Source organism: Oryzias latipes, chromosome 22 (genome assembly GCF_053564925.1).
Source record: "Oryzias latipes strain Hd-rR chromosome 22, Olatipes_Hd-rR_3.1".
Classification (NCBI taxonomy): Eukaryota; Metazoa; Chordata; class Actinopteri; order Beloniformes; family Adrianichthyidae; genus Oryzias; species Oryzias latipes.
Window position 1 is genome coordinate 11731262 of NC_136258.1, and position 27576 is coordinate 11758837.

The 27576-nt window shown below is 40.7% G+C and overlaps 1 protein-coding gene across 28 annotated transcripts in view; it reads left to right on the forward strand.

Moving 5' to 3' along the window:
• kiaa1109 (KIAA1109 ortholog) overlaps window positions 1–27576 on the forward strand; it is a 71289-nt gene that overhangs the window by 37070 nt on the left and 6643 nt on the right. For 3 of the 28 annotated variants that reach the window (XM_020713917.3, XM_020713918.3, XM_078940397.1), the window contains exons 47-85: window positions 57–232; window positions 343–913; window positions 2856–3069; window positions 4199–4462; window positions 4625–4718; window positions 5580–5630; window positions 6299–6505; window positions 6610–6845; window positions 7031–7275; window positions 7401–7506; window positions 8927–9024; window positions 9128–9316; window positions 9408–9576; window positions 9847–10055; window positions 10640–10726; window positions 11511–11703; window positions 13304–13363; window positions 13495–13721; window positions 14892–15068; window positions 15551–15681; window positions 15757–15880; window positions 16001–16113; window positions 16401–16491; window positions 16786–16833; window positions 18033–18295; window positions 18391–18606; window positions 19147–19327; window positions 19415–19604; window positions 19860–20021; window positions 20121–20257; window positions 20577–20772; window positions 21053–21253; window positions 21391–21567; window positions 23048–23185; window positions 23394–23630; window positions 23728–23881; window positions 24925–25082; window positions 25236–25425; window positions 27336–27553. In XM_020713917.3, coding sequence (XP_020569576.1) covers window positions 57–232; window positions 343–913; window positions 2856–3069; window positions 4199–4462; window positions 4625–4718; window positions 5580–5630; window positions 6299–6505; window positions 6610–6845; window positions 7031–7275; window positions 7401–7506; window positions 8927–9024; window positions 9128–9316; window positions 9408–9576; window positions 9847–10055; window positions 10640–10726; window positions 11511–11703; window positions 13304–13363; window positions 13495–13721; window positions 14892–15068; window positions 15551–15681; window positions 15757–15880; window positions 16001–16113; window positions 16401–16491; window positions 16786–16833; window positions 18033–18295; window positions 18391–18606; window positions 19147–19327; window positions 19415–19604; window positions 19860–20021; window positions 20121–20257; window positions 20577–20772; window positions 21053–21253; window positions 21391–21567; window positions 23048–23185; window positions 23394–23630; window positions 23728–23881; window positions 24925–25082; window positions 25236–25425; window positions 27336–27553 — 6898 coding nt within the window. The other 25 variants (XM_078940398.1, XM_078940399.1, XM_020713919.3 and 22 more) reach the window with 24 other exon arrangements.

The window sequence follows — 27576 nt, forward strand, 5'->3', positions numbered from 1 at the left end:
CAATTTAAAATACTCAGTTGGTATTTTGGTTTCCTTTTTTCTTTTCCTCTTTTCAGGTTGTTTTCAAGCCTTTGTTGGGCTACATTGGCATCCAGGCTCAGGATACTACTCCTCTCAGTTACAAGATGTACTTTGGGGAGCATCTGTCCTTTTCTGGTAACCTGGAATGCCTTCGAGCCGACATAGTTGATTCTGACACATCCAAGGAGCGCAAAAACAAGCGATCCAGGAGGTGAGACGCTTCAAACATAATTGAATTAAAAAACAATTGATTTAAATGTACCTGATGATGTTTTTTGAGGCTTATTACCAAAAGACACCCCTTGTTTTTTGTACACACAGACAAGGCATGGTGAACCTTCCTCCTCTTGAGTTCAAGCCAGCGCTTCTGATTGAAACCTTCAGTGTGAACGCGGTGGTGATGGAGAAGTCTACGAGCGCTCCACAGGGCCCCACTGCTGCACCACTTTCTTTCCACGACCTCAACCGCCGCCACTACAACACCTTCCACTGTGATTTCACCACAGCCTGCCAAGCCATCAGCCAGCGTGTGGACATGGCCCTGGTGCGCCTCATTCACCAGTTCAGCACCATGATTGATGACATCAAGGCCACGCAGACTGACATCAAGCTAAACCGCTACACTGCTGGCTCCACATCCCCAACACCCACCTTCAGGGCGCGGCCTTACCGCCACTTTAGGTCTTCAGACTTCAGCCGGAGCTCCCGGGGGAGCCTCAACGGAGCGGCACGGAGTGGAACTCAAACTTTGAAGAGCAAGAGAACTGGGGGAGGAGGCGCAGGAGGTGGCGGTTTACCAAGTAGCGGGCCTTCGTCAGGCATGGACACACTAGGAAGGCGGGAACCCAGAGGACGCAGCTCCCTAGGGCGGTCAGAGCGACGCACCTCAAAGGTAACTAAGTTGATGAAAAAACGTCTTTCTTCTTTTTTCTTAGTTCTGCTTAATTTTTTTTAATCAATTCTGTTCATCAGGGGGTTAAGGCTGAAGCTGAACATGCAACCACCCAAATGCTTTTCCGTTGTTTTTCCAATCAAAAAACAAAAAAAAACTTCACAGATATTTTGATCTTTTATTTAGAAGCAAAAAACAAAGTTTAAGTAACAACCCAGGTACTCTCAGAATAAATAAAATGCAGTCAATTGTAGTTTATAGAATTTGACTGGAGATTTTATTGTGCTCATCTTTGTGCGAAAAGTATCAAACTGATGAATTAGCTTTTAAACCCATTTAAAGACCAACTCCCCATGAAAATCTGGTTTTCGGTCATTTCAACTTTTTTTGTGGAATTTTCTGATGATGGAGGACAAGAAATCTAAGCTCAAAATTTCTGAATATTTCTTGAATCAAATTATTGTGAATCAGGAGGAGACAAAAAATGCAGTTTGAAAACGATTGCATTTGTGATGTAGAAAATATGCTGGGCGGGTCACAAAGTCTCTGCTAAGGGAGGGGAAGGGGGTTTACCTGTGGCAACGGTCCCGCCCACAAGTCAGAGGTGAATTCCTAATAACTTACTGTCGTTCTGCAGAAACTACGTCCTAGAAAACAACACGTTTTTTTGATTTTGGCTAAAAAAAGGCATAATCCTAAATAAAAGATCACTGACAACATTTTTAAAATGGCTCAAAGTATAACTGGAATGGGTCCTGAATTTTAGTGTCAGTAGTTTGATGCAAAGCTGCAAGGATATTCATTTTACTAACTAATGGGACAAACCATGAATGCACATGTAGTTTCTGAGACAAAAAGCAGGTGTTGTGTTTTTTTTAAATAAATGCTAACTATTTTCCAACTAATTAAGCGACTCTTTTTAATTTTGATTCAACTCTGTGGCCTTCAAGGCTGATCCTTGAGATTTTTGGTCTGTTTTTCCTGATGGCCAGGCTTGAATTACAGCATGGAACTAGTGGTGACAGAGGGTCTTTGGTAATGGGATAGATCTCCCGAGGTTTATAAATTATGTACCGGTAGGTATTCCCTCAGAGGCTGACAGTTTCTCCTCAGACACCTGCAGATAGTGAGAACGTTTCCATGCATGCAGCTTTAAATGTAAGAGAACAGTTAATAACACCTTTACTGGGAAATCAACATGTGATTATTCCAATTCATGGAAGTTCAGGTACTCTCTCACCTTCACGTTATGAAAGACCCACTCCAATGAAAATGCAGTTTTTGTTGTTTTTAACATATTCTTGGATCATTTTTCTCATGATGAAGGACATAAAGAATTTAAGATTAAAACTGCATTTCTGACTATTTCTTTATTCAAATCGGGATCAATCAGGAGCAGATGAAAATGTTTTTGATAAAGCTTTCTTTTGTGATGCCACAACTGAAATGAGTCTCTGCTCTGCTCCATTCTGATGCATCGACTTGCAGACAAATAGATCAATGGACGTCTTTGTTGTCCACGTCTGAGCTGGAATCTGTCTCAAAACTGTGCGGCTGGATCGCTCCGATACTACTCACCGTTTTTGTTGCACCTCTAATGTTAGCGTGGGGTTGTGAGGAGTAAGCTACTGGGAAAGAGTGTAAACAAAGGGATGATGGGATTTCAGCGGAGAGTTACTTCCACGCCAACAGTTCCCCCACAACTTTGTCCTAGAAAATGTCAAGTTTTTTCCATTTTGGCTAAAAACAGCATGTTCATAATTAAAAAAAACCACTGGGACATTTTAAATTCTGACATAATAATTACCCATATCATTCACAGTCACGTTTAATGTTGCAATAAGCTATGCTATAAGAACACACATTTTTCTAATTCTGCCTGTTTATAACAGTCTGATGCTTGGATTAGTTTCAGAAAGAAAAATGCTGTGTCATGTTTCAGGTGTCAAGGAAGGGCTCTCGTGACGTGGCTGACCACACGGCAATCCAGATGGACGACTCTGACTCCATCACGGTGTCAGAGCAGAGTGAGCCATCGGCAGAATGTTGGCAGAACATGTACAAGCTGCTCAACTTCTACTCCCTCATCTCCGATCCCACCGGTATCTTGGAGAAAAGCTCCCCGGAGAACTGCATCACAAGTGGAAATCAGCTAGGCCAGTTCTCTTTATCAAACTTAAAAAAAAAACACACATTTCCCCTCTTTTCTATCGTTACCTGTTTTTCTTTCACCTCACCTTCTTCTACAACATCCAACAACATCTCGGCAGAAACACGTCAAGTTTTAGTTTCATTTACACCCAAAAGTGCCCCAAAAATATTAGTTTTTACAAAATTCTGGCAACAAATCATACAATCATAAAACTTTTTTTTCTTCAAGCATGTAAATCTCATAGTAATTTTCCCAGCTTTAAGGCTAATGCTAAATATGTTGTAATAACTAATAGTTATTCGTTTGCGGTCTAATGACCACCACTTTTTTGCAGAGACTTCTGCAAAGAAAGACAAGATATTTTAATATATTTAATATAACATAATTTGCAGTGCGCTGACTTATGGATTTGTAGATTCAATATAAAATGCACTAACCAGAGAATAGTGAGTGAATTTGAATCACAGACTGTATATGAGAAGTGGACCGAGTAAGTGTGACCTCCCCCATGGAAAATGAAGTCAACTTGCGGATGTCGCCATGTTGGATCCAGAAATCGTTAGTAAGCAGTGATTGCTCCAAATGTATCTGAGTCAACATTTCTATGGCAACCACTCTCACCAATCAGGAGTGAGCTTGTTGTTTGGCCACACCTCTAGCTTGAAGAGAATCTGTCAGTTAAATGTTTTGAACGTTCCATGTGAGATCACAAATGTTTACTGAGGAATCTGATTGGACGGTTTATAATTTGAATGTTTTTTTTAAAAGAAAAAAGGTAGCAGAGCAAGAATGGTTATTCGGACAAATATGATGACTGAGTAAAAGCTGTTTTTGTCTTAAAAGAAGTCTAAGGGAGTTTGGCTTCTTGGAACCAGTGAGTACTTCCTGTTGGGAACCTGAGGGGGGAGGGGTCACTCAGTTCTCTTCTCATATACAGTTGATGATTTATCAAGACAAAATCATCATAATTGAATGTGACCAAAAGACATTACAGTGTAGCGCAGCGGACGTATGCTAACACAAGTGGAATTATAGGAATGGTGAGGTGTACTTACAGTTCTAGTGTGAAAACGTTTAGCTCAGAAAATCTTTTTTTTTTTTTTTCATGTCTGATACTCCAAACCCTACTATAGAAGGTGGACGCCTCCCCTCGGACCTGCTCTGTAAAGTCATCTTCGAGGATGAGCAGCAGGAACCCGCCACGCCCAACAAGCCGCTGGGGGTAAGCGGGAGACGCCGCAGCCTGGTAAGCTCCGAGCCCCAGCACGTCACCCTCATAGTGTTTGGCATCGGCATGGTGAACCGCACGCACCTGGAAGCAGACATCGGCGGGTTGACCATGGAGGCAGAACTGAAGAAAATCCATGGGAGCTTCACTCTGAAGGAAAAGATGAAAGGTGGGAGGAGAATCTGGAGCTTGAATGGAATTCTCTTTATTTGTATCAAGTTTCTAATAAAGAATATGATTGCAATACAATTGGTTTGATGCATTGAAATAATGATGTTAATAACATTTTATGAGGTTTTTATCAACATATTTTGTAATTTTGTTTCTGCAGACATCCTTCATCAGAAAATGACAGAAACATGTGCGTCTGCTCACATCGGGGGAGTTAACATCGTTCTGCTGGAGGGCATTACACCTGACATTCAGTATGTGCAAAGGCTTCTTCTGTTACTCAGAAAATCTTTTTGATGTTTTGAACCGCAGCTAAACTTTTTCTGCTGCTACACTAAATTTTAAACACACACACATCTAATAAATAGGTTTTCAGGTGAAGTTAGTATCATTATTGTGTTCCTATAGGGTTATTTAAGCAACAACAAGCATTCATTTAACTTCATGCCGTCATCTCGTCCAGATTGTGGATTTTTACACTTGTAAAGCCACAAACATATATTTCTATAATTAAACACTAATTATCTTAGTTTGCACAATCAAAACACTTTTATTTGACGTGACTCATCTGTTTGGGTTTAATGTTGTACTCATAGTTATACATTTGCGGTCCTTTTAAATATTTTGTTTCTGCTTTTTAAACTTTGCATCTATGAAGAAAAAAAATCTGGATTTTGTTTTTGTTGACATGATTTTGTATTTTCTTCTGAGTGTACACAGTAGTAAACAAGTAGGTTTTTTCATCTATCTAGATCTTTTGTCAGCGTAATTACTTTTTCAACCAGCAGTTTAGTCAAAAATATAAAAATGTACTACAAAAGGAAGTACTTTTAATGTAACTACCAAAACAGGATTATTTTTATTTCAGTAGGTAATGTTTTTTTTTTCTTCTGTCAAAAGACTTTGGCTAGTTTATATATACACACATTCTATAATTTCAGAATTTGCTTTTTTTATTTTTCATGTCCGACTTGTTTTTATATCTTTGACCATTTATTAAATTATCCGTTTTTTTATTCTTTGGGTTGCAGTTTTAATGCAGCAGTGCTCCGCTCTTACTTTTGCAACTCTTCCTCTTTTTCTGCTTCCTTTTCTCTTTCAAACGGCTAACATAGACTGGAGGATTTCCCCACATCTCCCACCAGCACTGCTAAACAAGAGTTTCTGTATGTTGCTGCATTAGGGGCCACTTGCATCAGTTACCCCAAAATGCAATTGACATTTCAATGCCATAACTCATTTGTTCACATCATTTCTGTCTATCACTTTAATTTATTTGTTTTTATATTATTTCGATTTTTTTGACTTTTCTTGTTTTTGTGGTAGTATAACTGTCACCACGATTTTTAATTTAAATCTTAAAATTCTCTATATTTCTATATCAGGAAATCATCTTAAACATGTTTTATTTTGAAAAGCCTTCTCAGATATAAAGAAGGAGCTGATTTGTCAAACTCATAGTTACCTGCTTATAGGTAACTAAAATTAGGCTTTTATTTATAATATAGATAGACATTGTTCCAACTTTCCCTCTTGAGATTTTTATTTTTTTAAAGAAACTATCCCTTCGACTTTATAGAAATTTAGCACAAAGGGGAACCTGCATGTCCCCCACATGGGGGAACACAAATTTACTGTCACATAAACCATTCTTGTGGATCATTGTGTTGCTGTTCTTATAGTTTTTCATTCAACAAATGTTTGCACACCATAAAGGAATTGTGTCCTCAATCTGCATGATGTTTCCTGAGCTGACATCCTGTCTGCAGTTCCATCCTTGCAAACATCAGAATTTTGAGAAATCCGGCTCACCACGTCTTATCCTTTGCTTCAGAACGGTTGTCAAATGTAACATCGCCAAATCCCAGGCTCTGTACAGCGCCCAGCGAGGTCTGAAGACCAACAACGCCGCTGTGTTCAAAGTGGGGTCCATCATGATCAACATTCCCCAGCACCCAGCCACTCTGCACAGCATGATGGTGCGCAGCTCTCACCAGCTCTCCAAACAGATCTCCGACCTGATCCGGCAGCCCTCCAGCGCGTACGTCTCCCTCATGTCTCTGAAAAGATGTCTCAAAATTTAATGAGGTTGTGGATTCCGAAATGTGCCTTGATAGATTCAGACAGGGAACTCCTATGTTTCAGTCAACCCCCGAACAGGGAGGAAACCCCCACTCCACAGCCGTCTGACAAAACCTCCAGCATCAACCAGACACCCGTGGAGGCCAACGAGTTCCCCCAACTTCCTGAAGGCTTGGAGAAGAAGCCAATCGTCCTCAAGTTCAGCGTTATGATGGATGGCATCACCATCGGGGCCGCTCTACTGCCATCGTTAAAAGCCGAGTATAAAGTGGGCCGCATGAAAAGCCACGGCATGACTGGTGCGTGATCAAGCACTTCCTGCTTTTCTTAAATGTGACTCAAAGTTCTAAAAGATCATGCTTTCCAATTACTCTACTGACAACTTATAAAAAAAAAACTGAAATGTTTCTGTTCTTATTCCTGACGGGAATTTCCAGAAAAAAGGGTTCTGAATGTGTTTATCTTTGACCCTTTTCCTGTTTAGGAGCACAAACCAGTTTCACCTTTGAATTGCCGGACCACAAACTTTGCTTCCAGTCCAAGGTGTCTTCGACAGACATGTCCACCATGTCTCCATCGGCTAGCCTCACTCTTCCTCCAGTCACGATGTCAGGGGAGTACATCATGGAAGACCACGAGAGCCACTCGGACCAGGGTTGGGGCCTGGATGACTTCCCCACAAAGCCGGGAAACTACCTGCAAGAAAACTACCTGCGCTGCGTAGCTGAAGTGAGAGCCTCCTCCGACACAGAGACCCCTTCTAGTCCATCAATACTAAATACCTTAACTAGTGATTGGACTGTAATCATTTTTCTTGTACAATTATTTATTGGTTATGATTGTTTTCTAAACAGATTGGTTCGTTTGAGCACAACCTGACCACAGATCTGCTCAACCACCTGGTTTTTCTACAGAAGGTTTTCATGAAGGAGGTTAACGAGGTCATTCAGAAGGTTTCAGGTCTGTCATCCAGGTTTTTCTTTCTATAATTCACTCCAAAAAGTTTCCAAAAGATGACAAGAGTAGAAAAATGTAGTAATATTAATGCATTCTTGTGTGCATTTAACTAAGAAAAATCCTATTTGTTATCACCTCTGCATCCAAACACATTTAACCATGTTTCTGTTGGTATTGTATAAAGTCAAAGGTTGTTATAAATTGAATATTGTTATATAAGATATTTTTTTCATCAACTTCTAAATACATAAGTTGCAAACTACAACAAAAAAGAAAAGTTAGAAAAAAATAGAAGAAAAAACTGTAATAAACACTGACATGAATGAATGAACAGTTCTAAAGTGTAACAGTGACCTTTTTATAGCCAGTTGTCCAAAAGTACAAAATGCATCACTTCCGTAAATGAAATGCTGGATCACATTAATACAATACATGAAATTTAAATTATTCAATGAGGAAAATGTAATCTGTAAAGGATAACCAAATAAAAAAAAGTTTAAAAGTTTCACTTTGATAGTGAAGATGATTTACCTTTTGCAGAAAAACGTGAAACTAATCACCACTAGAATATATAACATTAAGTAACAGAAGTTGTAGTAGTAATAGATCATCTCTAACCGCAGAAGTCAATAGAAGTTTTCATGTTACTCAAGAAAAGGTCTCAAACTACTTTAAATGCTTGGAGTAAAAATGTTCTATTAGAGAAAAGTTTTCACTCTTCTCATATAAACACAACTAACAACATGGTTCTTGGTTCTTCACACAACCAATCAACCCTGCAGTCGTGGCACAGTGGAGCATGAATACAATCTTAGTTAAAGTGAACCTAACAGCTTTGATGTTATCAATTTCAGAGAGTAAAAACACCTCCACCAGGTACGGAAAATTGAATCAGGAGCAATAGGTGATTTTTAAAGTAGAATATTAAATGTTTACATTAATTTTGCACTTAAGTGTTAGTTAAAATACAGAATTATGCCCATACTCAATAAATCCCAGGTACTGAAAAATGCTGCTTAATGACAGTAATGTGAATAAACCCTTGATAGTTTTGATGATAGCTCTTCTGCTTTAACCAACAAATAAAAGCTCTATTAAATTGAAGACGCTGACAGGTCATCCAATTCATATGTAATGCACTGGTACTGTTTAAGAAACTATTTTACACCAAAGACTCCAGCTTAAATCCACATCTATTTATATTTGAACCGTAATTAATGTGATTTGTTAAACTTTTGAAAGTTGTTGCCTAAGAAGAGAATACTGAAAAATCTGATTTTGTTGTAATTTTGAGATAAAGAAAAATGGTATAACCTTGAGCTGAGTCTATTAGCATTTAGTTAAAGAGTTCAAGGACAGAAGTTATGGCTCACACTGGTTCATGGTACAACACAGATGCTTAGTTTTCTTTTTGATTGTGCAGGAGGAGAACAGCCAATCCCTCTGTGGAACGAGCATGACACCTCATCAGATGCAGACAAGCCAAAAATTCTGCTTTACTCCTTAAGCCTGATGTTCAAGGTATGTTGTGATCAGAGGAACTGCTCAATAAGTCATGCTGCCAGATGTAAACTGAGCTCGTTTTAACTGTGAAAACCTAAGCAAGGTCTTTGTGTGTCCACAGGGGATCCAGATGACAGCCACCACTCCTTCAATGCGGGCTGTACGCTTCGAAACTGGCCTCATTGAGCTGGAGCTGTCCAACAGAATCCAATGCAAGACTCAGCCAGGCGGCAGCAGCAGTTACCTGAAGCTCTTCGGGAAATGTCAAGTTGACCTCAACCTGGCCCTCGGACAGATCGTCAAGCATCAGGTACAGATCAGCCTTCTCACATGTTGTGTACATTGTCAGGTTGACAATATTATACAACGATTCTCACTTAAGGCATCAATTCACCTGACAGGTCTATGAAGAAGCTGGATCCGACTTCCACCAGGTGGCATACTTCCGAACTCGAATCGGTCTGCGAAATGCACTGCAGGAGGAAATCAGTGGCTCCTCAGACAAGGAGGCCGTCCTTATAACACTCAACAGGCCCATTGTTTTTGCTCAGCCGGTGGCCTTTGACAGAGGTTCAGTTCAATATACTTTCCCCTTATTATGTTAAACATAATATTGGTATTTCTCCTTAATTATTCTGTAAAGTAGGAACTTGTATTGATTAATTGGGTTATTCTGATGAGGGTGAAAGTGTTGACAGGTTTCTGTTGTTGCTGAAACATTAGTCTTGTATTGTTGTCAGCAAATGGCTTCATTTTGTCCTTATTTTTTTTTTTATAAGTTAGTGTTTGTTTTTAGACAATACATTCAAATCCACTTTCATTGCCTCTGTTTTCCCGCAGCTGTTCTGTTCTGGCTGAACTACAAAGCTGCATACGACAATTGGAATGAGCAGCGTTTGGCTCTCAACAAGGACATCCACATGGCAACAAAGGAGGTGGTGGACAAGTTGCCGGGGATTCAGCAAACCTCAGCTCAGGCTTTCAGCACCCTCTTCCTGCAGCTGACTGTCAATGATCTGGGTATATGTCTCCCCATCACCTCTTCCCAGGTAATTGACGTTGGATTTTGACTTTAGGGATCCAGTCGTTTCTTTAATTTTCAATTTGAAGTAAAAATGATCAAAATTTAGACATTATATTTATTAGTGTTATAGAGTGAAATAGTTCAAATTTATTTCAGTGAGGAATTTCAAAACCATTTTATAATATATTTAATGAAGAAATCCCATTTCTGTCTTTGCTGTCAGTCACTGGGAACCTTTTAGTATACATTTAACCATAACTTATCGCAATTTAGCCTCAGAGTTAAAATATTTTACATGTGATTAACTTTTTTAAACAAACAACTTTTTTTAAAATCATTGATTCCGTTTGAAAGTCTATTTTTCTGCAAATTGGTCTGATTTAAATAAGAAATGACCCAGATTGGCAGTGCAGGAGTTTGTTGGTTTATAACTTGCCAAAACGTAAATTATCTTATCACAACACTTGTTAATTATTTCATACTTTTTATGTTTGCACAATTAAAAAAAAAAGGACTATTGATTGTGATAGAGCATGTGCATGACTGCCTGATTTAAAGAGAAGGGACATAAACTCACATCATTTTATGTGCATGGATTTATTTCCATAGAAAGGACAAGTACCAGTTGGTCAGGAAGGGACCAACTCTGACGCTGCGGCCTGCACATCAGCGGGCCCACAAAAAAATGCACAAAAAGTAACTGGAGGTTTTTTCTCTTGTGGTGGTTTGTTGTGGGAAGAGAAGCTTCCAATGAAACTGTCTCCTCTGTAACATCTGTCACAAAGGCAACGCAACAGTTTTGTTTCAGCGCTTTGCGACAGTCCAAATTTCCTCCACAAGGACGCCATGACTACAAGCGAACCCAAATCTGGTGTCTTTGATGAGTCTTTACTGAAATGAAGGTTTTGGCTGGTTGGTGTGCAGACATTGATTTGATTTTCAGTGCATGTTTCGTTATGATCAAAGGTGCAAACAGTGGGCTCTGGCTCTGTTTGGATCAGAACGCGCATTGAGATTGTCAAATTAGCTTAACTGTTGGGATAACTGCTGCTAAAAAATGTAGTCTGATTTTCATCAAGGCACTAAAAATATATAAATAGGATTATGTGTGAAAGATGTGCTCCTGTGTTTTCTGAGTCATGAGCTTGATGAAAATCAGATTGGAGTTTTTGGACTTGAAATGGATTTGATATGAGCATTTCATTCCTCATTCTCCACTTAAAATCACTCTGAGCTTGGAAGGTTGAAAACATTTCACTCAGAAATGTATCTAAATGACTCACTCAGAACTGGATATTCCAAACACTTCTAAGGTCTACATTTTGAGAAGTTGCTTCAAAACTACCATTTATCTCGTTTAACTACTAAACGAAGTGAAATGTTAGCAGCTGACCTCTGCAGACAAATGGAAGTGTTTTGTTTCCCTGGTCTGCCCTCTTCCCTCAAGGCTGGATTAATCGTCTCTCTTCCCTCTTACCAGGCCAGCATAGATTTCGACACTGGTTCAGCGCTTGTCCTGACCATTGAGAGCACTCTGATCACCGCATGTTCCTCTGAGTCCCTGGTCAGCAAAGGTCACTTCAAGAATTTCTGCATCCGCTTCGCGGAAGGCTTCGAGACATCCTGGGATGACTGGAAGCCTGAAATCCGAGGAGATCTGGTCATGAATGCTTGTGAGTAAGAGTATCTACACAGATATGCAGTCCAAGGCTGTAGCCATACGCACCCATATGGGGGTTGACCCGTATGGTCATATAAGGCACCTGGGTCTCATTACTTCCCCTTTACTTAACCCTTATGTATTGTACAAGTGTTTGCTATGACCTATAGCTCGCAGCATGCCCGTAGATGTGAATGAACATTTTCCCTCTACGGGCACACCAAGCCATCTACAGTCTTAAAATTTTGTGCGGGCTGCCTGCGTACCCAGTGGGGGCAGTGGCTCAGGAGGCCAACCAGGTCGGCCAATAATCGAAGGATCGGTGGTTCCATCCCCGCTCCCTCCAGTCATCCATCGTTGTGTCCTTGGGCAAGACACTTCACCTTCCCTGCCTCCAGTGCAGCTCCACTGGTGTGTGAATGCATTTGAATGTTCTGGTGATGGTCAGAGAGGCTGTGGCCGCGTACTGGCAGCCACGCCCCTGTCAGTCTGCCCCTACATCAGTAGGCTACCATCACCAAGTATGAATGAGGAGTGAATGAATAATGGGCACTTTGTAAGCAATTTGAGCGTCTGGAAAAGTGCAGAGAAATCCAATCCGTTATTATTTTTATTATTATTATTATTATTATTATTATTATGAGGGGGGTTTTACTTTTATTTATTTTAACTACTGTATATGTCAGAAACACAGCCTGAGGGCAAATTTCAGTCATGGCCAATTTGAATTCTGCCTGCAGCATCTTTGACAAATTTTGTTACACTTGGCCTGCCAAACGTGCTGGCAGGAATTTAAATCACAGCATCAAAAAATGCCATTTTGCATTTGCTCACAGCGAGTGAAAAAGGCTTTTAGCAGAGCGGTGTCCAAAAAATACATTGAATTATGCCGTTTTATATAGATGGTTTTTCTAACGGCGTGTAATCTGCAGATGTTTTTTATTTTTATTGAAATATTATGTCTGTTTACATATTCATTATGTACTTCATTTTTTTGTCATGGGGTTTTTTGATACTTTTGGATGACCTGAATGACCTGAATCATTGTTGGTAAAGCATAAATAACTGATTACAAGTTTAGAACCGGATAATGATCATTTATGTAAAGAAAATAAAAAAGTAAAAGTGAAATAAATAAAAGCAGTGGTGGGATTACATAACTTTGCTTCCTCCCACTCCCTTTCAAGCCATCTATTGAACTCCTTTTGACAAACTAAACGTTAGTAGTTTCATTGTGTCGTGTACTTTTTTCAAAAAGGCTAATACGTTTTTTTAATGATTAATAGCAATAACTGAAATATTTTCTATTGTATGTGAACATGTGCCTTATTTATGACTAATTATTCTTTGTTTGATATATCTTTGCTTAGAAATAAACTTCTTTTGGTTATATTATTTTTTAAATCCAAATCCAAATAACCGCGTTTCACCCTTATGACCCCCTATATTTGGTGAGAATTAATATTTTTAATTTAAAACCTAATTGAGTATTTTAATGCCATATTATTTTTATTTCAAATGAAGAGAAGTGCAGGAAGATTTCTGTCTGTTGCAGTCAGGTTTCAGCTACGGTACTCTAAATAGATTCCAATCCTTCTAAATTCTGCTTGCAGGCGTCGTCCCTGATGGTACTTATGAAGTTTGCTCCAGGACTACAGGGCAGGCATCAGCAGGTGAGATATTTTATACTTTGGTCTGGTCCATAGTTGCATTTTCTGTACATCTTATAGTAGTTCAGTGATTTAACAAAACTCAAGGATTCACCATTTTTGGTTTGTTTCTCCCTTTAACTTCCTGGACACAGAGAGCAGCAGCGCTGGCACCTGGACTCTCAACGTGCTTTGGAAAATGTGTGGAATCGACGTTCACATGGATCCCAACATCGGCAAGCGGCTCAACGCGCTGGGAAACACGCTGACGTCGCTGACAGGGGAAGAGGACGTGGACGACATCACTGACCTGAACTCTGGAAACATGGCTGACCTGTCAGATGAGGATGAAACTGATGCCATGTCCCCCACCATCCACATGGTTAGAACCTCTTCTGTTCATCTACATTCCACTTGGTTACTATTATTAGACAGAGAAACAGGAACAGAACACTTCACAACACGTTAGGAACGCAACAGGAAGACAGTGAGCAAAGTAACTGACAGTAGGAGGAGCATCATGGTCCTCTGTCTGTCAACTTGTTAACACTAAGTTCCCAGCCTCCTGCCAGGAAACAGTCCAGCTCATGTTTATAAAATCCAGATTTTTTTCTTCTCACTTTCAATTTTAGCACATGTTGTCCACAAAACTTACTGTCTGATGTGTTAGCTTGTGAGTCTGTCAGAGATCATCCTTGTCCAGTTAATAATCTTTATAAAGCATTGAAATGATAGACAGAATTGTTATTTTTGCTCACGTTTAACATTTTTGAACACAGGAAAACAGGGACAGTATTTTTCTGACTAGAAGCTCCCCAGAGTATAAGTAGCAGCTGCCAAAAAATCCATAGTAAAGAATGAAAAAAATCATGTGAAAGTCGCACTTTAGGGAGAAATGTATTTAACAAAACACAGGAACAAGAATGGACAGAAAAGAAACAGAAAAAAGATTTGGGTTTTGTTTCTTTTTCATGAGAATAGCGCTCTCCTGCTGCCGCCAAACAGAGATGGAGGGAGTGAGCTGCTGCAGCGGCAAGAGATCTGATCTTTTTTATTTCTCTTTACAGGACCAAGTTTATCAAAAGTAACTACTGTGGCAGTAAAACCCAAAATGTGATGTCCATACATGTTGATGCCAGGTCTGAAGAGGTTACAGTAAAGAACCACATGGCCTCTAAAGAAACCCAACTCAAACTAATTTTCTGTATTCGGGGATTTTGCATATTCGTGGGTGTCTCTGGTCCCTAACCCCCGTGAATACAGCGGGAATTCCGTTCAGAATCGAATTGGGTCCAAGAAAACCTGATTGGGACATCCCTAGTATAGATATTTTAATGCGTTTATATTCGTTTTAAGCAGCCTTTTTATCTCAATCAAATATTACTTGTTTAGCTATTGTGTGTAAATCAAATGTCACAAGTTAAAATGACTGATAACTAGATAACTGAGATTCATATATTTTAGGTTTTTGCTGTTCAGAATGTGAGTTTGCAGATCTTCTGTTTCCCAGCAGCTCTATCCTCCACACACATGTTCCTGCCATTGTTCACAGAGTCCAGAGAACCAGATCAGCCCTCGACTAACCTTAAGAAAGCGTCTGGTAAACCACATCCTGGGCCTCAGTCCCAGGCCTCAGAGTGTGTCTGTCCCTCCGGAATACTTTAACTGTGCAACGCCTAGCCTCCAAATGGTCAAAGCCAGGGCCCAAAGACCTCTCTCCTGGGGCTGTGTATGTAGACCCCTACAGTGTTCCTCTCCTCTGAGCTGACGGATCATCTGAAGTCAATGAATCAAGTTTTCTAAATCCCAGAATGCTGAGCAATGGTGTTTTGTGCTGTGGATAAATTGCATGGAAATGCAAAATTGTGTTGCTTAGCTTCTGATTTCTTATCTCTAATAATTGCCACTGGTGGGTGAAGGAAAAAAAAAAAGAGTGGCATTGAATCTCTCATACCAGGACAGCTCTTTTATTCCTTTTTTGCTCAGAGGAAACTGGTGGTGGCGGTGCTATGTCATGTTTCGTGGGAACTTCCCTGGGGGTTGGAACCATCATAAAATGTGACCAGATTTAGAAAATGCACATTTAATTGATTGTTTTGGGAGAGAATGAATCCTTCACATGGAGATTTTCTTTGATTCTTTTTGATTCTTTGCAAAAACCGTCTAGTTTTTGCAGAAACAAGTTTGTAATGTGCCCCATTGCTGCCACAGGAGACTGTTGACCCTCGGAGATCGGTTGTAATGGGGAACCAGGTGATTGACCCTCGTGGGAGGAAGTTCACCAAGAGAGTGGTGGACATCCGGGAGCTAAACGAACAAGCCAAAGTTATTGATGACCTCAAGTAAGATTTCTTTATAGTTGATTGTTGGTCTTCTGAAAGCAGAAATCCCCCAAAAACCTCTTCTTGTGTTTGCAGGAAACTGGGAGCCAGTGAAGGCACCATCAACCAGGAGATCCAGCGTTACCAACAGCTGGAATCTGTGGCTGTCAACGACATCAGGAGAGATGTGCGAAAGAAACTGCGGCGCTCCAGCATGAGGGTGAATTCCTCATCATCTATTTCCTTCAGCCGTCGTCTTAACACAATGTGGATCGGAGCCAAACAGTTCATTTTCTTTTTTACCGTTATTGAGCTGTTTCTGACTGCCCATTTTACCCAGGCGGCTTCTCTAAAAGATAAGTGGAGTCTTGGATACAAGCCAAGCTACAACCGCTCCAAAAGCATTTCTGCGGCTGCCGGCCGGCCTCCTTTGAAAAGGATGGACAGACAAAGGTAACCAGCTGGAGCCAGCGGAAATCAGTATGACACGAATCATAACGGGTTTTATCTGCTGCTCATGTGACATTTCTTAAAGACCCACACTGATGAAAGTTTTTTTTTTGGTCTTTTCAACATACTCTTGTGGCATTTTCTTTTAAATGAAAATATATATATATATATACATATTGACAGGATGTCAAAGATGAAAAAACAGTTTTCGAGGGGGAAAATTACATTTTTAGAATAAACAAATAATGTTTTGGGAATTATTAATATTTGTGTAACTTTACTATCTTTAGCTCCAGGATTGGAGAAATGGAGGATTTACCAGACATCCGTGTGGAAGCTTCCTCTCCTGCTCCACGGGTCACTTTCAACATCCAGGACTCGGTACGTTTTAAAACCTCAGTGTATTGTACATGGAAACCTGAAGCTATTTTTAATAACATTCTAAGTTCATATCTACTCAAGTAATCTGAAAATCTATTTTGGATAAGTTTATCATTCAGGTCAGATTATTTTGTTCTGTTGTTTCATTAAATGTGGATCATCACCATTTCATCCTCCATTTTTGTCTTTGTTGTGGTGATATTTGAAACATTCGCCTCATGTGGAGTCTGTTTTTCCCAGGTTTAATTGAGCTTTGTTGATAACTGTTTTGTTTAATTGACAATCAAAAATCAGGCTTTGGACCCTGCACAGTCCCCTGCCAGTCAAGCAAAGGTTTTCAAGGTATTCGGTTCAAAAAGTTCCAATGAATCATAAATCAGTTCCAGTAAAATCTCTTTTTGTCTGATTACCTGCCGGATACTGATTGGGTTTTGTTTATGCTTTTCAAAACAGGATGTAGCTTTTTCTAAAATGCTTGTTAATATATAAAGTTATTTTTTTCTCTCTTTCTAATTGATTACTTGTACATGTAATTTTAAAAATAAAACTAACTCCAGCATGATTGAAAAAAGTAAAATTGTTGCATGAGAAACCAAAAATCCAGATGGAATGTTGCTTAGTAAATAATTGTAATGCCGGCTCTCATCCTGTGATGAATCTGCATACTGAATCCATCAGGCCCTCTCACCTTAACATGTGCAGTGGTTTCTAACATGCATGTGTAAACTCACAATCATAATAACCTGCCTCCTAATGTTTCTCACTAAAGTAGGTCTTTATGCATGCTCAACTGTGAGACCTTAAAATTTGACCCAGAAACTCACAGCTTCACTTGTGAAGCAAGCGTGTGGTTAATGCAAATCATCTGACCTAAGGTTTTTGGCTGTCTAAATGCCGTTTGGTTTTCTGATCCACTAAGTACAAATGTTTAAGCAGCAGTGACTTTTAAGAGAAATAGGTCCAACTTCCTCCAAAAAGCCTGACACTGCTACTCTTTCTACATAGTTTTTTCCATAAATATTTGGCTTGCCTCTAAAACACAATTTTATAAATTCTTCTTTAGCTAAAACTAAATTAAAATCATTTAGACAACCCACATAAGACAAAACTAATGTTGTTTTTAAAATGAAAAATGTCTGTAGTTTTCTTGGCTTTTCTCTGCTGGGTTTTTTAACTGCTGACAAATTAACTTTTTTCCAGCTGCGCGTGAGGATGGAGGCTTTTATTTTGTTAACTTTCCTGGTGTTCATTTTCCTGAGGATTTTCTTCACTCTTCCTTCCGACAAAAGCGTCCTTTCTTCTTGACTTGTGGCAAATGTGGTGTTCTGTCATTGGATGTTTTTTTTTTTTTTATAACTGTAGAAGCAATCTTTACATCCTAAAGAGCCCTAAGTACGGGAATCCAATGCACAGAACACCACACTTTTAGAGGTTTTAAAGTTTCCTGAATACATTTCCTACTTTCCCTGTAAATGATCAGATTCTTTATGCTGGATAACCTTAGACCATCCCACAAACTGACTTTGTATTCTTCTCTTAAGTTTCCCGAGGAGACAGAGGGCGACCTGTTCTCAGTCACCATTGATGACCCATTCCATCATCATCTTCACCTTAATTTGTCATCCGATGTTGAGAGCCAGCAGTCAGTTTTCAGTGCTCCTGCCACCCCTACTGTCTTCTCACCCACACTTCCCTTCCAGCACGATGACATAAGGCGTGACGAAGCGTCGTCTTCGTCCTCCGAAGACTCCGAGAAGGAGGACGAGTTTGAGCGTGAGAGGCTGCCGGGGTATCGCAGGCCTTTGTAAGTGCTCTTCGCACGTCCTCATTACGTTTTCCTGGATCACGTCAATAAGTGCATAAATGTTAATAAAACAGAAAATGTTTTGTTCACCGCAGACCGACGCCTCACAGGAAGCCCTCGGGGTTTTCCGCTGTGAGTCAGCTGTTCAGCGAGCGCTGGCCCAGCACACCAGCAAACCGGAGCTTCAGTGGCACAGCTACTGAGAGAAACATTGACTTTGAGCTCGATGTGCGTGTGGAGATTGATAGTGGGAAGTGCGTCCTTCACCCCACTACTCAGCAGATGGAGCATGAAGATGTTGCTTTAAAGAGGTGAACAGAAACCGTGAAATGTTTCCTGGTTTGAGTAAATGTTGAGGTCATGAAGAGCTTAAATAAATCTACGTATCATTTTTCATGTTCTGAGAGTTTAAAGAACCACATGATCCATGGTAAAAGCGTTCCCAGTGGTGTTTTTAATTATGATGATGCCGGTCTTAGAAAAAAATCCTGTGTCGTTCCTAGAAAATACATTCTGCAGAGCAGCAGTAGTTCATTCGAAATTTGCCTCTGAGTTGTGGGTGAGACTGTTGGGGCAGAGCAAACCCCTGTTTACAAGCTCTCCCTCTAGCTCACAGCCCCTCACACCCCCAGCCTAACATTAGAAGTGGTGAGCAATATTGAAGCTATCCAGCCGTACAGTTTAGATCCAGATTCCAGCTCTGATGAGGAAAATGAAGACGTACACGTGTCTAGTCATCTATGAGTGGATACATTAGAATGGAATGGGGGGAGCTCGTGGCCTGCTGATTGTAAATACACTCTTTCTTTCTGAAAGTCTCGTTTGCTAAATTGATTTCTTTTGCTTTATAGAAGCTGTGATCGCAGCCTCAGGAGTTTGGATCAAGACTCTCCTCCCAAAAAGAAGAAGCTCCAGCAGGCCTTCCCCTCCACCACCCATCTCCTAGCAGGAAAGAAGTGTCCGTCCACTCTGCCGACCAAATCCAACGATTTAGAGACTACAGTCTTTTACATTCCAGGAGTGGATGTTAAGGTCTGCTTTTCTGGCCAAATCCTAAATGTTCAGTTCCTTCTTTTTGGGGGGGGTTTAACTGATGGAACTTCTTATGCTGTCTTGTAGTTGCACTACAACTCCAAGACTCTAAAGACGGAGTCGCCGAACGCCTCACGGGGATCCTCCCTGCCCCGCACTCTCTCCAAAGAGTCAAAGCTGTATGGTATGAAAGATAGCAGCCCTACAAACCCTCCCAATGCAGGCCAAAGCAGGACTAACTCGCTCCTACCTCCCCTGCCCCCACCTCTACCATCAGGTACAGAGCAATTGCTTATTTTCCTCTGCATGCTCTACCCCCACCCATGTTCCTCACCCATGTTTAACCGGCACGCCTCTTCAGAGCGAGGAGCCACATCAGAGTTCATCCCTTTTGTAGAGGCTGGACGTAGACTCAGACGTGATCAAACCACTTAATGCATTGCAACAAACTAAAGAAAAAATATATAAATATTATAGGAAACTCAGAGGAGAGTCCAGGTTTCACCTGACTGGTCATTATGTGTGTCTGCAGCCAAAGGAAAGAGCAGCGGCGGTGTGAAGACGGCCAAACTGTACGCCTGGGTGGCTCTGCAGACTCTTCCAGAAGAAATGGTGATCAGCCCCTGTCTACTGGATTTCCTGGAAAAAGCCCTGGAGACCATTCCCATTACTCCTGTGGAACGAAACTACGCAGGTCTGCTTTCATTAATGCAGCGTTCATATGAAGTTTGCTGTCCTTGTTCAAAGCAACCTGTTCAGTTGTCTGCTATAACCTAATGTTTTTGTGTTGCAGTGTCGACTCAGGAGGAGGACATGGGTCCGTTTGATACGGTGGAGCCGCTGGAGGAGTCCACCACTTCTCTGGTGTCTTCCTCCACGTCGGCCTACTCCTCCTTCCCAGTGGACGTGGTTGTCTACGTCAGAGTCCAGGTACTCACAACTATACACTTGGGCCTCTGCAGCAGTTTAATTTGACTAGTTATGAATTAGGCTATTTTACTATTCTATTTTTTACGTAAATTATATATTTTTGCTATGTTTCAGAGGATTTACTCTCTGATAATTGAACACAGATTCACTAAATGTAATGGGCCTTGATGTAGCTATAGATGTGTATTATAAAACAGATCTTCGGAAATTTTTGAACACATTGTTTTATGCAGTTTTCTTTGCTCATTGAGCATCTTAAGGGCCCGTTTGCTCGAAAAGGTTTGCATATGTCTGTGTTTGATGTCCTGTTTGCCTGCAGCCGTCTCAGATCCGCTTCAGCTGCCTGCCCATGTCCAGGGTGGAGTGTATGCTCAAGCTGCCTTCCTTAGACCTGGTCTTCTCCTCCAACCGTGGAGAGTTGGAAACTCCGACAGGAGCCCACCCCTCCGACGGGTCACACCAGCCGTCCTCCACTCCCCCTGGACAGCACATTCCCAAACTGCCCCCCAGCAAAGGTCTGTGGAGAGTCTCACCCTTTTGCTTTGTCTGAACTTTAGACCGGAAGCTTTCTGTCATTTCCATAATGTCAGCCTGTCTACTCACAGTTTGTTCCTGTGCAATCTTGCCTTCTTCTGTTTTTTTGTTTTTGTTTTTTTGTCAGTTGTTTCTCAGCTGTTACACTTTTTAGAGGAAAAATGAAACCTAATCTCATTTACTTACTTTTGTCATGTGAACCGTTAAGGTAAGTGCTGTTGCCTCTGCTGGCTTTGTAACCCCAGCTGTCTCTCCCTCCAGCATCTCCTTTGCTGGGGAGTCCTTTGGGGAGAAGTCGCCACAGCAGTAGCCAGTCCGACCTAACGACACCCCCCAGTACCTCCTCTGGCCTAAGCTTCACCGCTTGCATGTCCGATTTCTCCCTCTACGTCTTTCATCCATACGGCGCTGGAAAGCAGAAGTCTGCAGTTACAGGCCTGCCTCCTGGTCCAGGCCCGCTGGGTAAGAAAGTTCTGTTGCCACAGTGTCTTCCAGAAAGATTCTATTGCTGCTGCTGAGTTATGTCCACTTAGACTGTAGATGTTGTTTCTTTCAAACAGTTTTGTGTTTGTTGTGATTGTTGTCTGGTTTTGGCTCAGGAACAGTAGACGAAGAGCCGTCCTCAGTAACGGGAAGAAAAGACTCTCTGAGTATCAACCTGGAGTTTGTTAAAGTCAGTTTGTCCAGGATGAGGCGCACCGGAGGCCCCACCTTCATCGAAAGCTTCATTCCTACCAAAGGTGGAAAAATGGATACCACCCTCATCAACATCTCAGGTACACCGAAAAATACAGTTTAGTGCAAGACCAGCAGGAAATTTTACTGATGTTAGGCAACTCTCAGAACAACCTCGATCTAAATCAAGAAGTTGATTGCAGCAGTAAAAAGAAAATCTGCAGTCAGAAGGTGGAGGTGTGATAATCGTATTTAGTTTGATAGGAAAACAGATTCAGTCATCATTTTCATTTCTTTTAAGTTAAACAAAATTCCCAATATAAAATAAAAATTGTCTGACCTTGATGCAAACTCACCCTTAAAAAAGTTTTTTTTTTTTTTTAGAGAAGTCGTGAATTTTAGCCGAATAGATCAAATCTACCAAATGTTGAAATGTTCGGCTCAAATGAGTTGATGGAGACCAGCTTTTCAGCTTTTTGATGATACAAAGAATTCCAGTAAAAACAGAGAACATCTGATGTTTTTAAACGTTGGGGCTTGACTCAATAACTGACAGCTGATCTCAGGCCGACAAAGCAGAAAAAACGACAGCGGCTGGAACTACAGACTGTATCATTGACAGGAAAACTCTGCAGATCATGTCTATCATCTCAGAATCTCAGGTTCAATCTGCCTAGGAGGAATTTTTGCAGTAATGTAAAAATTAATACTTCATTGATATTATATGTGTTAAATGTCAATGAAGCCATTGAAAGTACTAAAGATGAGTGTCTCTGTTATAAAAAAAATGTCTGTTTTTAATATTTAATTATAGATATTCTTATCAAAACTTCTTGTTTTTAATTGAGATTAGGAATCCTTCACTCCCTCACCTTAGGTTTTTCCAAATTTTAATTTTCAAGGGAAAATAAAGTTGTACTTATATAGAAGTACTGTCACATTATCAAAAGAAAACTACATAAAGAATTTTAGTGGCAAATAGTTTTTGAGTGAAAGGGTGTTTTTTAAAATATATTACTTAATGTACAGGTTAACTAGTTAATTTTTGAAATTTTATTCAGAAAACGAATTTATTTTCTAAAACTCTTTGACAAATGATAAACACAGATCGTAAACTACAAAAAAAAATTAACTTCAAATGTTCATTACTTTAACCGGTTAAAACTATTGAGGCTAAACCCTCCATAAGTGTAAGGGCGAATCTGAATTCTTCCCCTCCCCTTCTCCATACCCCTTCAATTTTTGGGGCATGCAAACAGCTTTATTGTTTTAAACTTGGGGGGAAAAAAGAGAGAGGAAAAAAACCACCCCAACCTCAATGACAACTGCAGAAAATCTGCTCTGTTACCAGAGATTAATGTCATGTAACAAGGCGACTTTTTACATTAATTTTGTACTCAACTACAAGTAAATGTTCACTATTGTGGTCATACTAAAAAAAAAGTTCTGAAAAATCTACTTTATTACAGTAGTTTTCGAGCTAATGGGATTTTTTAAGCAGCTCCATCACCTGACAGCGTTTCCTACTGGTGTACGTGTGCTGCAGAGCCATTTTGATCTCCCGTGTGATCTTGTCCTCAGCTGTGTGCGACATCGGCTCGGCTTCCTTCAAATACGACATGCGGCGACTGAGTGAGATCCTGGCTTTCCCAAGAGCCTGGTACCGCCGCAGTATCGCCAGACGCCTCTTCTTGGGGGATCAGACCATCAACCTTCCAGGTTATTGTTTTCACTGAAGCCACAGAGACTTGTTCTGTGTTGTTTACTTGATCTGGCTTTCAAACATGACTGTATGACTTGCAACACAACTGAGACCAAAAAAACAACAACAAATGTGTGCAATGAAACCAATCAAGTTTTAGTGGAGAAGTTCAAAATATCAGTGCCTTCTCTTAACTTATGTCTCTAAACTTTCACATCTCTGCAGCCTCTGGCCCTGCTACCCCTGACTCAACTGAAAACATTGCCCAGCATCTGTCCCCTGAGTCCAGCCGGAAAGCATATTTCAGGACCTGGGATGGGACGCAGCACGTCCCACAATCCCCCAACGTCTTCTCAGAGCACACCACCGGGAGCAACATGTCTCCAAGCAGCCTGGGCCACCTCAAATCCCCGGCACCCGGCCGCACTCGAAGCGTGTCGGATTCCTCCGCGCCAAGGAGAGGTAAAGACAAAGAAAACCTGCTTTCTACCCTTCCCCTTCACATGTCAAATGAAACCAAGCAACAAATCTTCCCATCAAAATCTTTTAATTTCTTTAGATTCAGTGACAAAAACCTCAACTCCTTCCTTTGGCAAAAATGGGAAGGCTGCTGGTCAGCAAGGGTCGCCCTGGGAGACACTGGTGGTGTTCGCCATCAACCTGAAGCTGCTCACCGTTCAGATGAACATGAGCAACGTCATGGGAAACAACACGTATGCTTTTTTTTTTTTACTGCCGAGTCGAGCACACAATAACAGAGCTGCTGATGTTTTACCTGCTTTCTGTAGCATAAATGGACAATTGGGAGCTATTTTAGTAAATCAATCATACGTATTTATTTTACAACTTAAGAACCTAATAAACCGAGAAAAAGAATTTTACATTCTTCTTGCGTTTTATAAACAACAATGTGAATCTCAAAGCTTTCAGTATACAAACAGGAATTTGACTTCATGATTTGAACTTTTTTATCTCTAGTTTTTTAAAAAGACTTGAGTTTTTAGACTAAGACTTTAGGCTAATGGATTATATACACTTGAAAAATGCAAAAAAAGAAAAAAACAGATTTACTTATAGTATTTAGTCATTCTAATGTGAACAAACCAAAAGGGAGCTTTTAAACCTTTCCTTTAAGTTGCTGAAGTAGAAATGCATTTTTAGTTTAATGAAAATCTTGAGTAGCTGAAGGCAAATATGCTACAAAACTAGCTTGAAAACATTTGCATGCAGAACAGCCATCAGTGAACATTTTTAATAGGAACAAATCTTTAGTTTTTTACATCCTCTATTAATAAAAAAAAATCTTCCTTTAATTGTTCATTGTTTAAGTTCTGGTGGGCTTAACCACAGGGATCAGGTTTGATGAGCTTTTCATAAAAAAATAAACCAAATCTACATTTTCCGCCCTGAGACACAAACATCCTCAATAAGTCAGAGTGCCGCTTGAGCTGAAATTAAATCATTTATATCTTCATCTTAAGCCCTTCTTAGGTGAAACAATCATTTATAGGTCAAATTGGGTTCAATTCAACAACCCAAACAACAGCTACTCTTAAAAAAAAAGACTGAAAGCATTTAAAGGATGATGATAAACTGGCTGAAGTGAAAAACAACTGAGCCTGAACTAATCTGAGTGCCGGAGGTGGAATCCTGTTTAACCTATGTTTACACCCGGGGACGTTCTGGTCGTGACTGAGTCCTCCTGCATAATTTAGCTGCACTTCTGCAGTCTTCAATGCTGCTTTTACGCCTGCAGATGGACGACCAGCGGACTGAAGAGTCAGGGCCGCCTGTCTGTTGGCAGCAACCGCGACAGAGAGATCAGCATGTCCGTTGGCCTTGGCCGCTCCAAGCTGGACTCTAAGGGGGGAGTGGTGGGCGGCAACATAGACGTAAACACTCTGGAGATGGTCTGTAAGTAAATTAGGACAATTATAGCACTTTAAAATGCAGATTTTGGTGCACATTTAACTCGTGACTGCTCTAAAGTTGTTTTAAGAAACAAGAGATCATGTCAAAAAAAGAACGTAAAAAAAAAAACTTAACTGTTCACTTTCTCTTTTGAAGCACACATCTCTGAACACCCAAACCAGCAGCCCAGCCACAAGATCCAGATCACCATGGGCTCCACAGAGGCCCGGGTGGATTACATGGGCTCCAGCATCCTGATGGGAGTGTTCAGTAACGCTGACCTGAACCTGAAAGATGAATGGAAAGTCAACTTGTGTACGGTGGACAGCAGCATCTCAGAAAAAAGGTACGTTGGATTTATGTTATAGTCCCACTCCAATCATCTTTAGATCTATTTTCAAAGCGTTCCCAGTTGCCGTTTAATCATGATTTTGCCGTTTTTAGCCACAAAATAAAAAAAAAACTATGTTGTTTTATGGATATAGTTTCTGCAGAGAAGCAGCAAGTCAGCTCTGAGTTGTTGATGGGATCAGTGGCCCAAAGCAGCCCCGCCCCCTTTCCCATCACCCATATATGTTTACATACTCTCCCGCAAGCTTACAGCCCCTCACAACCTAACATTAGCTGTGAAACAAAAAGGGTGAGCAATATCAGAGCTATCCAGCCCTACAGTTTTGAGCCAGATACCAGCTCAGACAGAGATTAGGTCGTCTACAAGTAGATGCATCAGAATAATAATAATAATACATTTTATTTGTATAGCGCTTTAAATGGCACAAAAAGACAGATTAAAGATTAAAAGCTATTTTAAAAAGATGAGTTTTAAGTGATTTGTAAAAATTGGGAGGTCGGTGTAGTCTCTGAGATGTTGGGGCAGAGTGTTCCATAGGATTGGAGAAGGCTTTGTCTTCCAAAGTTCGATGCTTAGTTCGACAGGGGAGGGACAAAAGGTTAGCATCAGACGAGCGCAGAGAGCGGGAAGGGGTGTGACGCTGGAGGAGATCGGTGAGGTAGGGTGGGGCCAGGTTATGAAGGGCTTTGAAAGCGATGAGGAGAACTTTGAATTTGATACGCTGAGCGATGGGGAGCCAGTGAAGGTTCTGAAGGACGGGGGTGATGTGTTCACGAGAGCGGGTGTGTGTGAGCAGACAGGCAGCAGAGTTCTGAATGTATTGCAGCTTATTTATTATTCTGCAGGGTGTTGTTTAAGGTGGAAAAAAGTTTTTGGATTATTGGAGCTGGTATAAATGAAGTTGGACGATAGGATGAGGGGCAGTATTGAGGGTATTCTTGTACTGGTGAGTGAAATCAATGTACATCTGGAGATGTACAGTTAGTCCAGTTTTGTGATGCAGTCGTTTGCGGGATTTCATGGTGCGGAGTTCTGTGGTGTACCAGGGTGCTGTGTGGGTGAAGGAGACATTTTTTGTTTTAATGAGAGCCAACTGGTCAAGACAGGAGGAGAGGGTGCTATTGTGGTAGTTTACATGTTCAGTGGGATTGTTAGACAGGGGGGGAGGAGAGACGGACAATTTAGCAGCAAAGGAGGCTGACAGTGCATCAGGAGAGACAGATTTGAGGTTACAAAAGGTTATTTTATGCTTGATTATGGGTGCAGGGAGAGGAAATTCAACGTCCAGACTAGATGGTCGGATTTATGAAGTTTTGACTGGAAAGGAGGAACGGAGCAGGGAGCTTGTGGCCCGCCAGGCATATTTTTACGTCACAAATAAGATCTTTCCAACAGCATTTATTTGCCTGCTCCAGATTCCAAACGATTTCAATAAAGAAATACCCAGAAAGGCAATTTTGTGCTCAATTTTCTTTACATACATCATGAGAAAAGTGCTACAAGAAAATGTTAAAAACACCAAAACTCATTGGAGTAGGTCTTTAAAGTAATTACTCCATATTTAAAGACTTTTAATTGGATTTTACCTCAGCTACTTGTTTGCTTCGTCTTAATTTCAGTTGCAAAGTCTGGATAAAAATCAATGCATGACTACAAATATTTAAAGAAAATCAAACTTTAGAAAGAAAATCACTGCTTTACTGCTTTTTTTGACACCACTGGTATGCTTTTTTACCAAAAGAAGTGTCTGTTTGTACAACAGTAAGATGATTTCGGTATTTTTTCTGTGTGCGAGCTTATTTGATGTCCTAACTCTCCAGTTTCCTTTTGCTTCCTGCCACTTTTTTGATTTTCTCTTCCTTGTTTTTTGTTTTTTTTTTCTCCCCACCTTTGCCTTTTTCCAGTGAGATCTTTGTCCACGGAGACCTGCATTGGGACATCTTTCAGGTGATCATCTCACGCTCCACCACTCCAGACCTCATCAAGATCGGCATGAAGCTGCAGGAGTTCTTCACACAGCAGTTCGACACCAGCAAGCGGGCCCTCTCCACGTGGGGCCCTGGCCCCTACCTGCCCCCGAAAACCCCCGTCATCAACGCAGATAAAGGAGCTGCAGAGCTTTGTAAGCGCGCTCTCCTTCAGGGT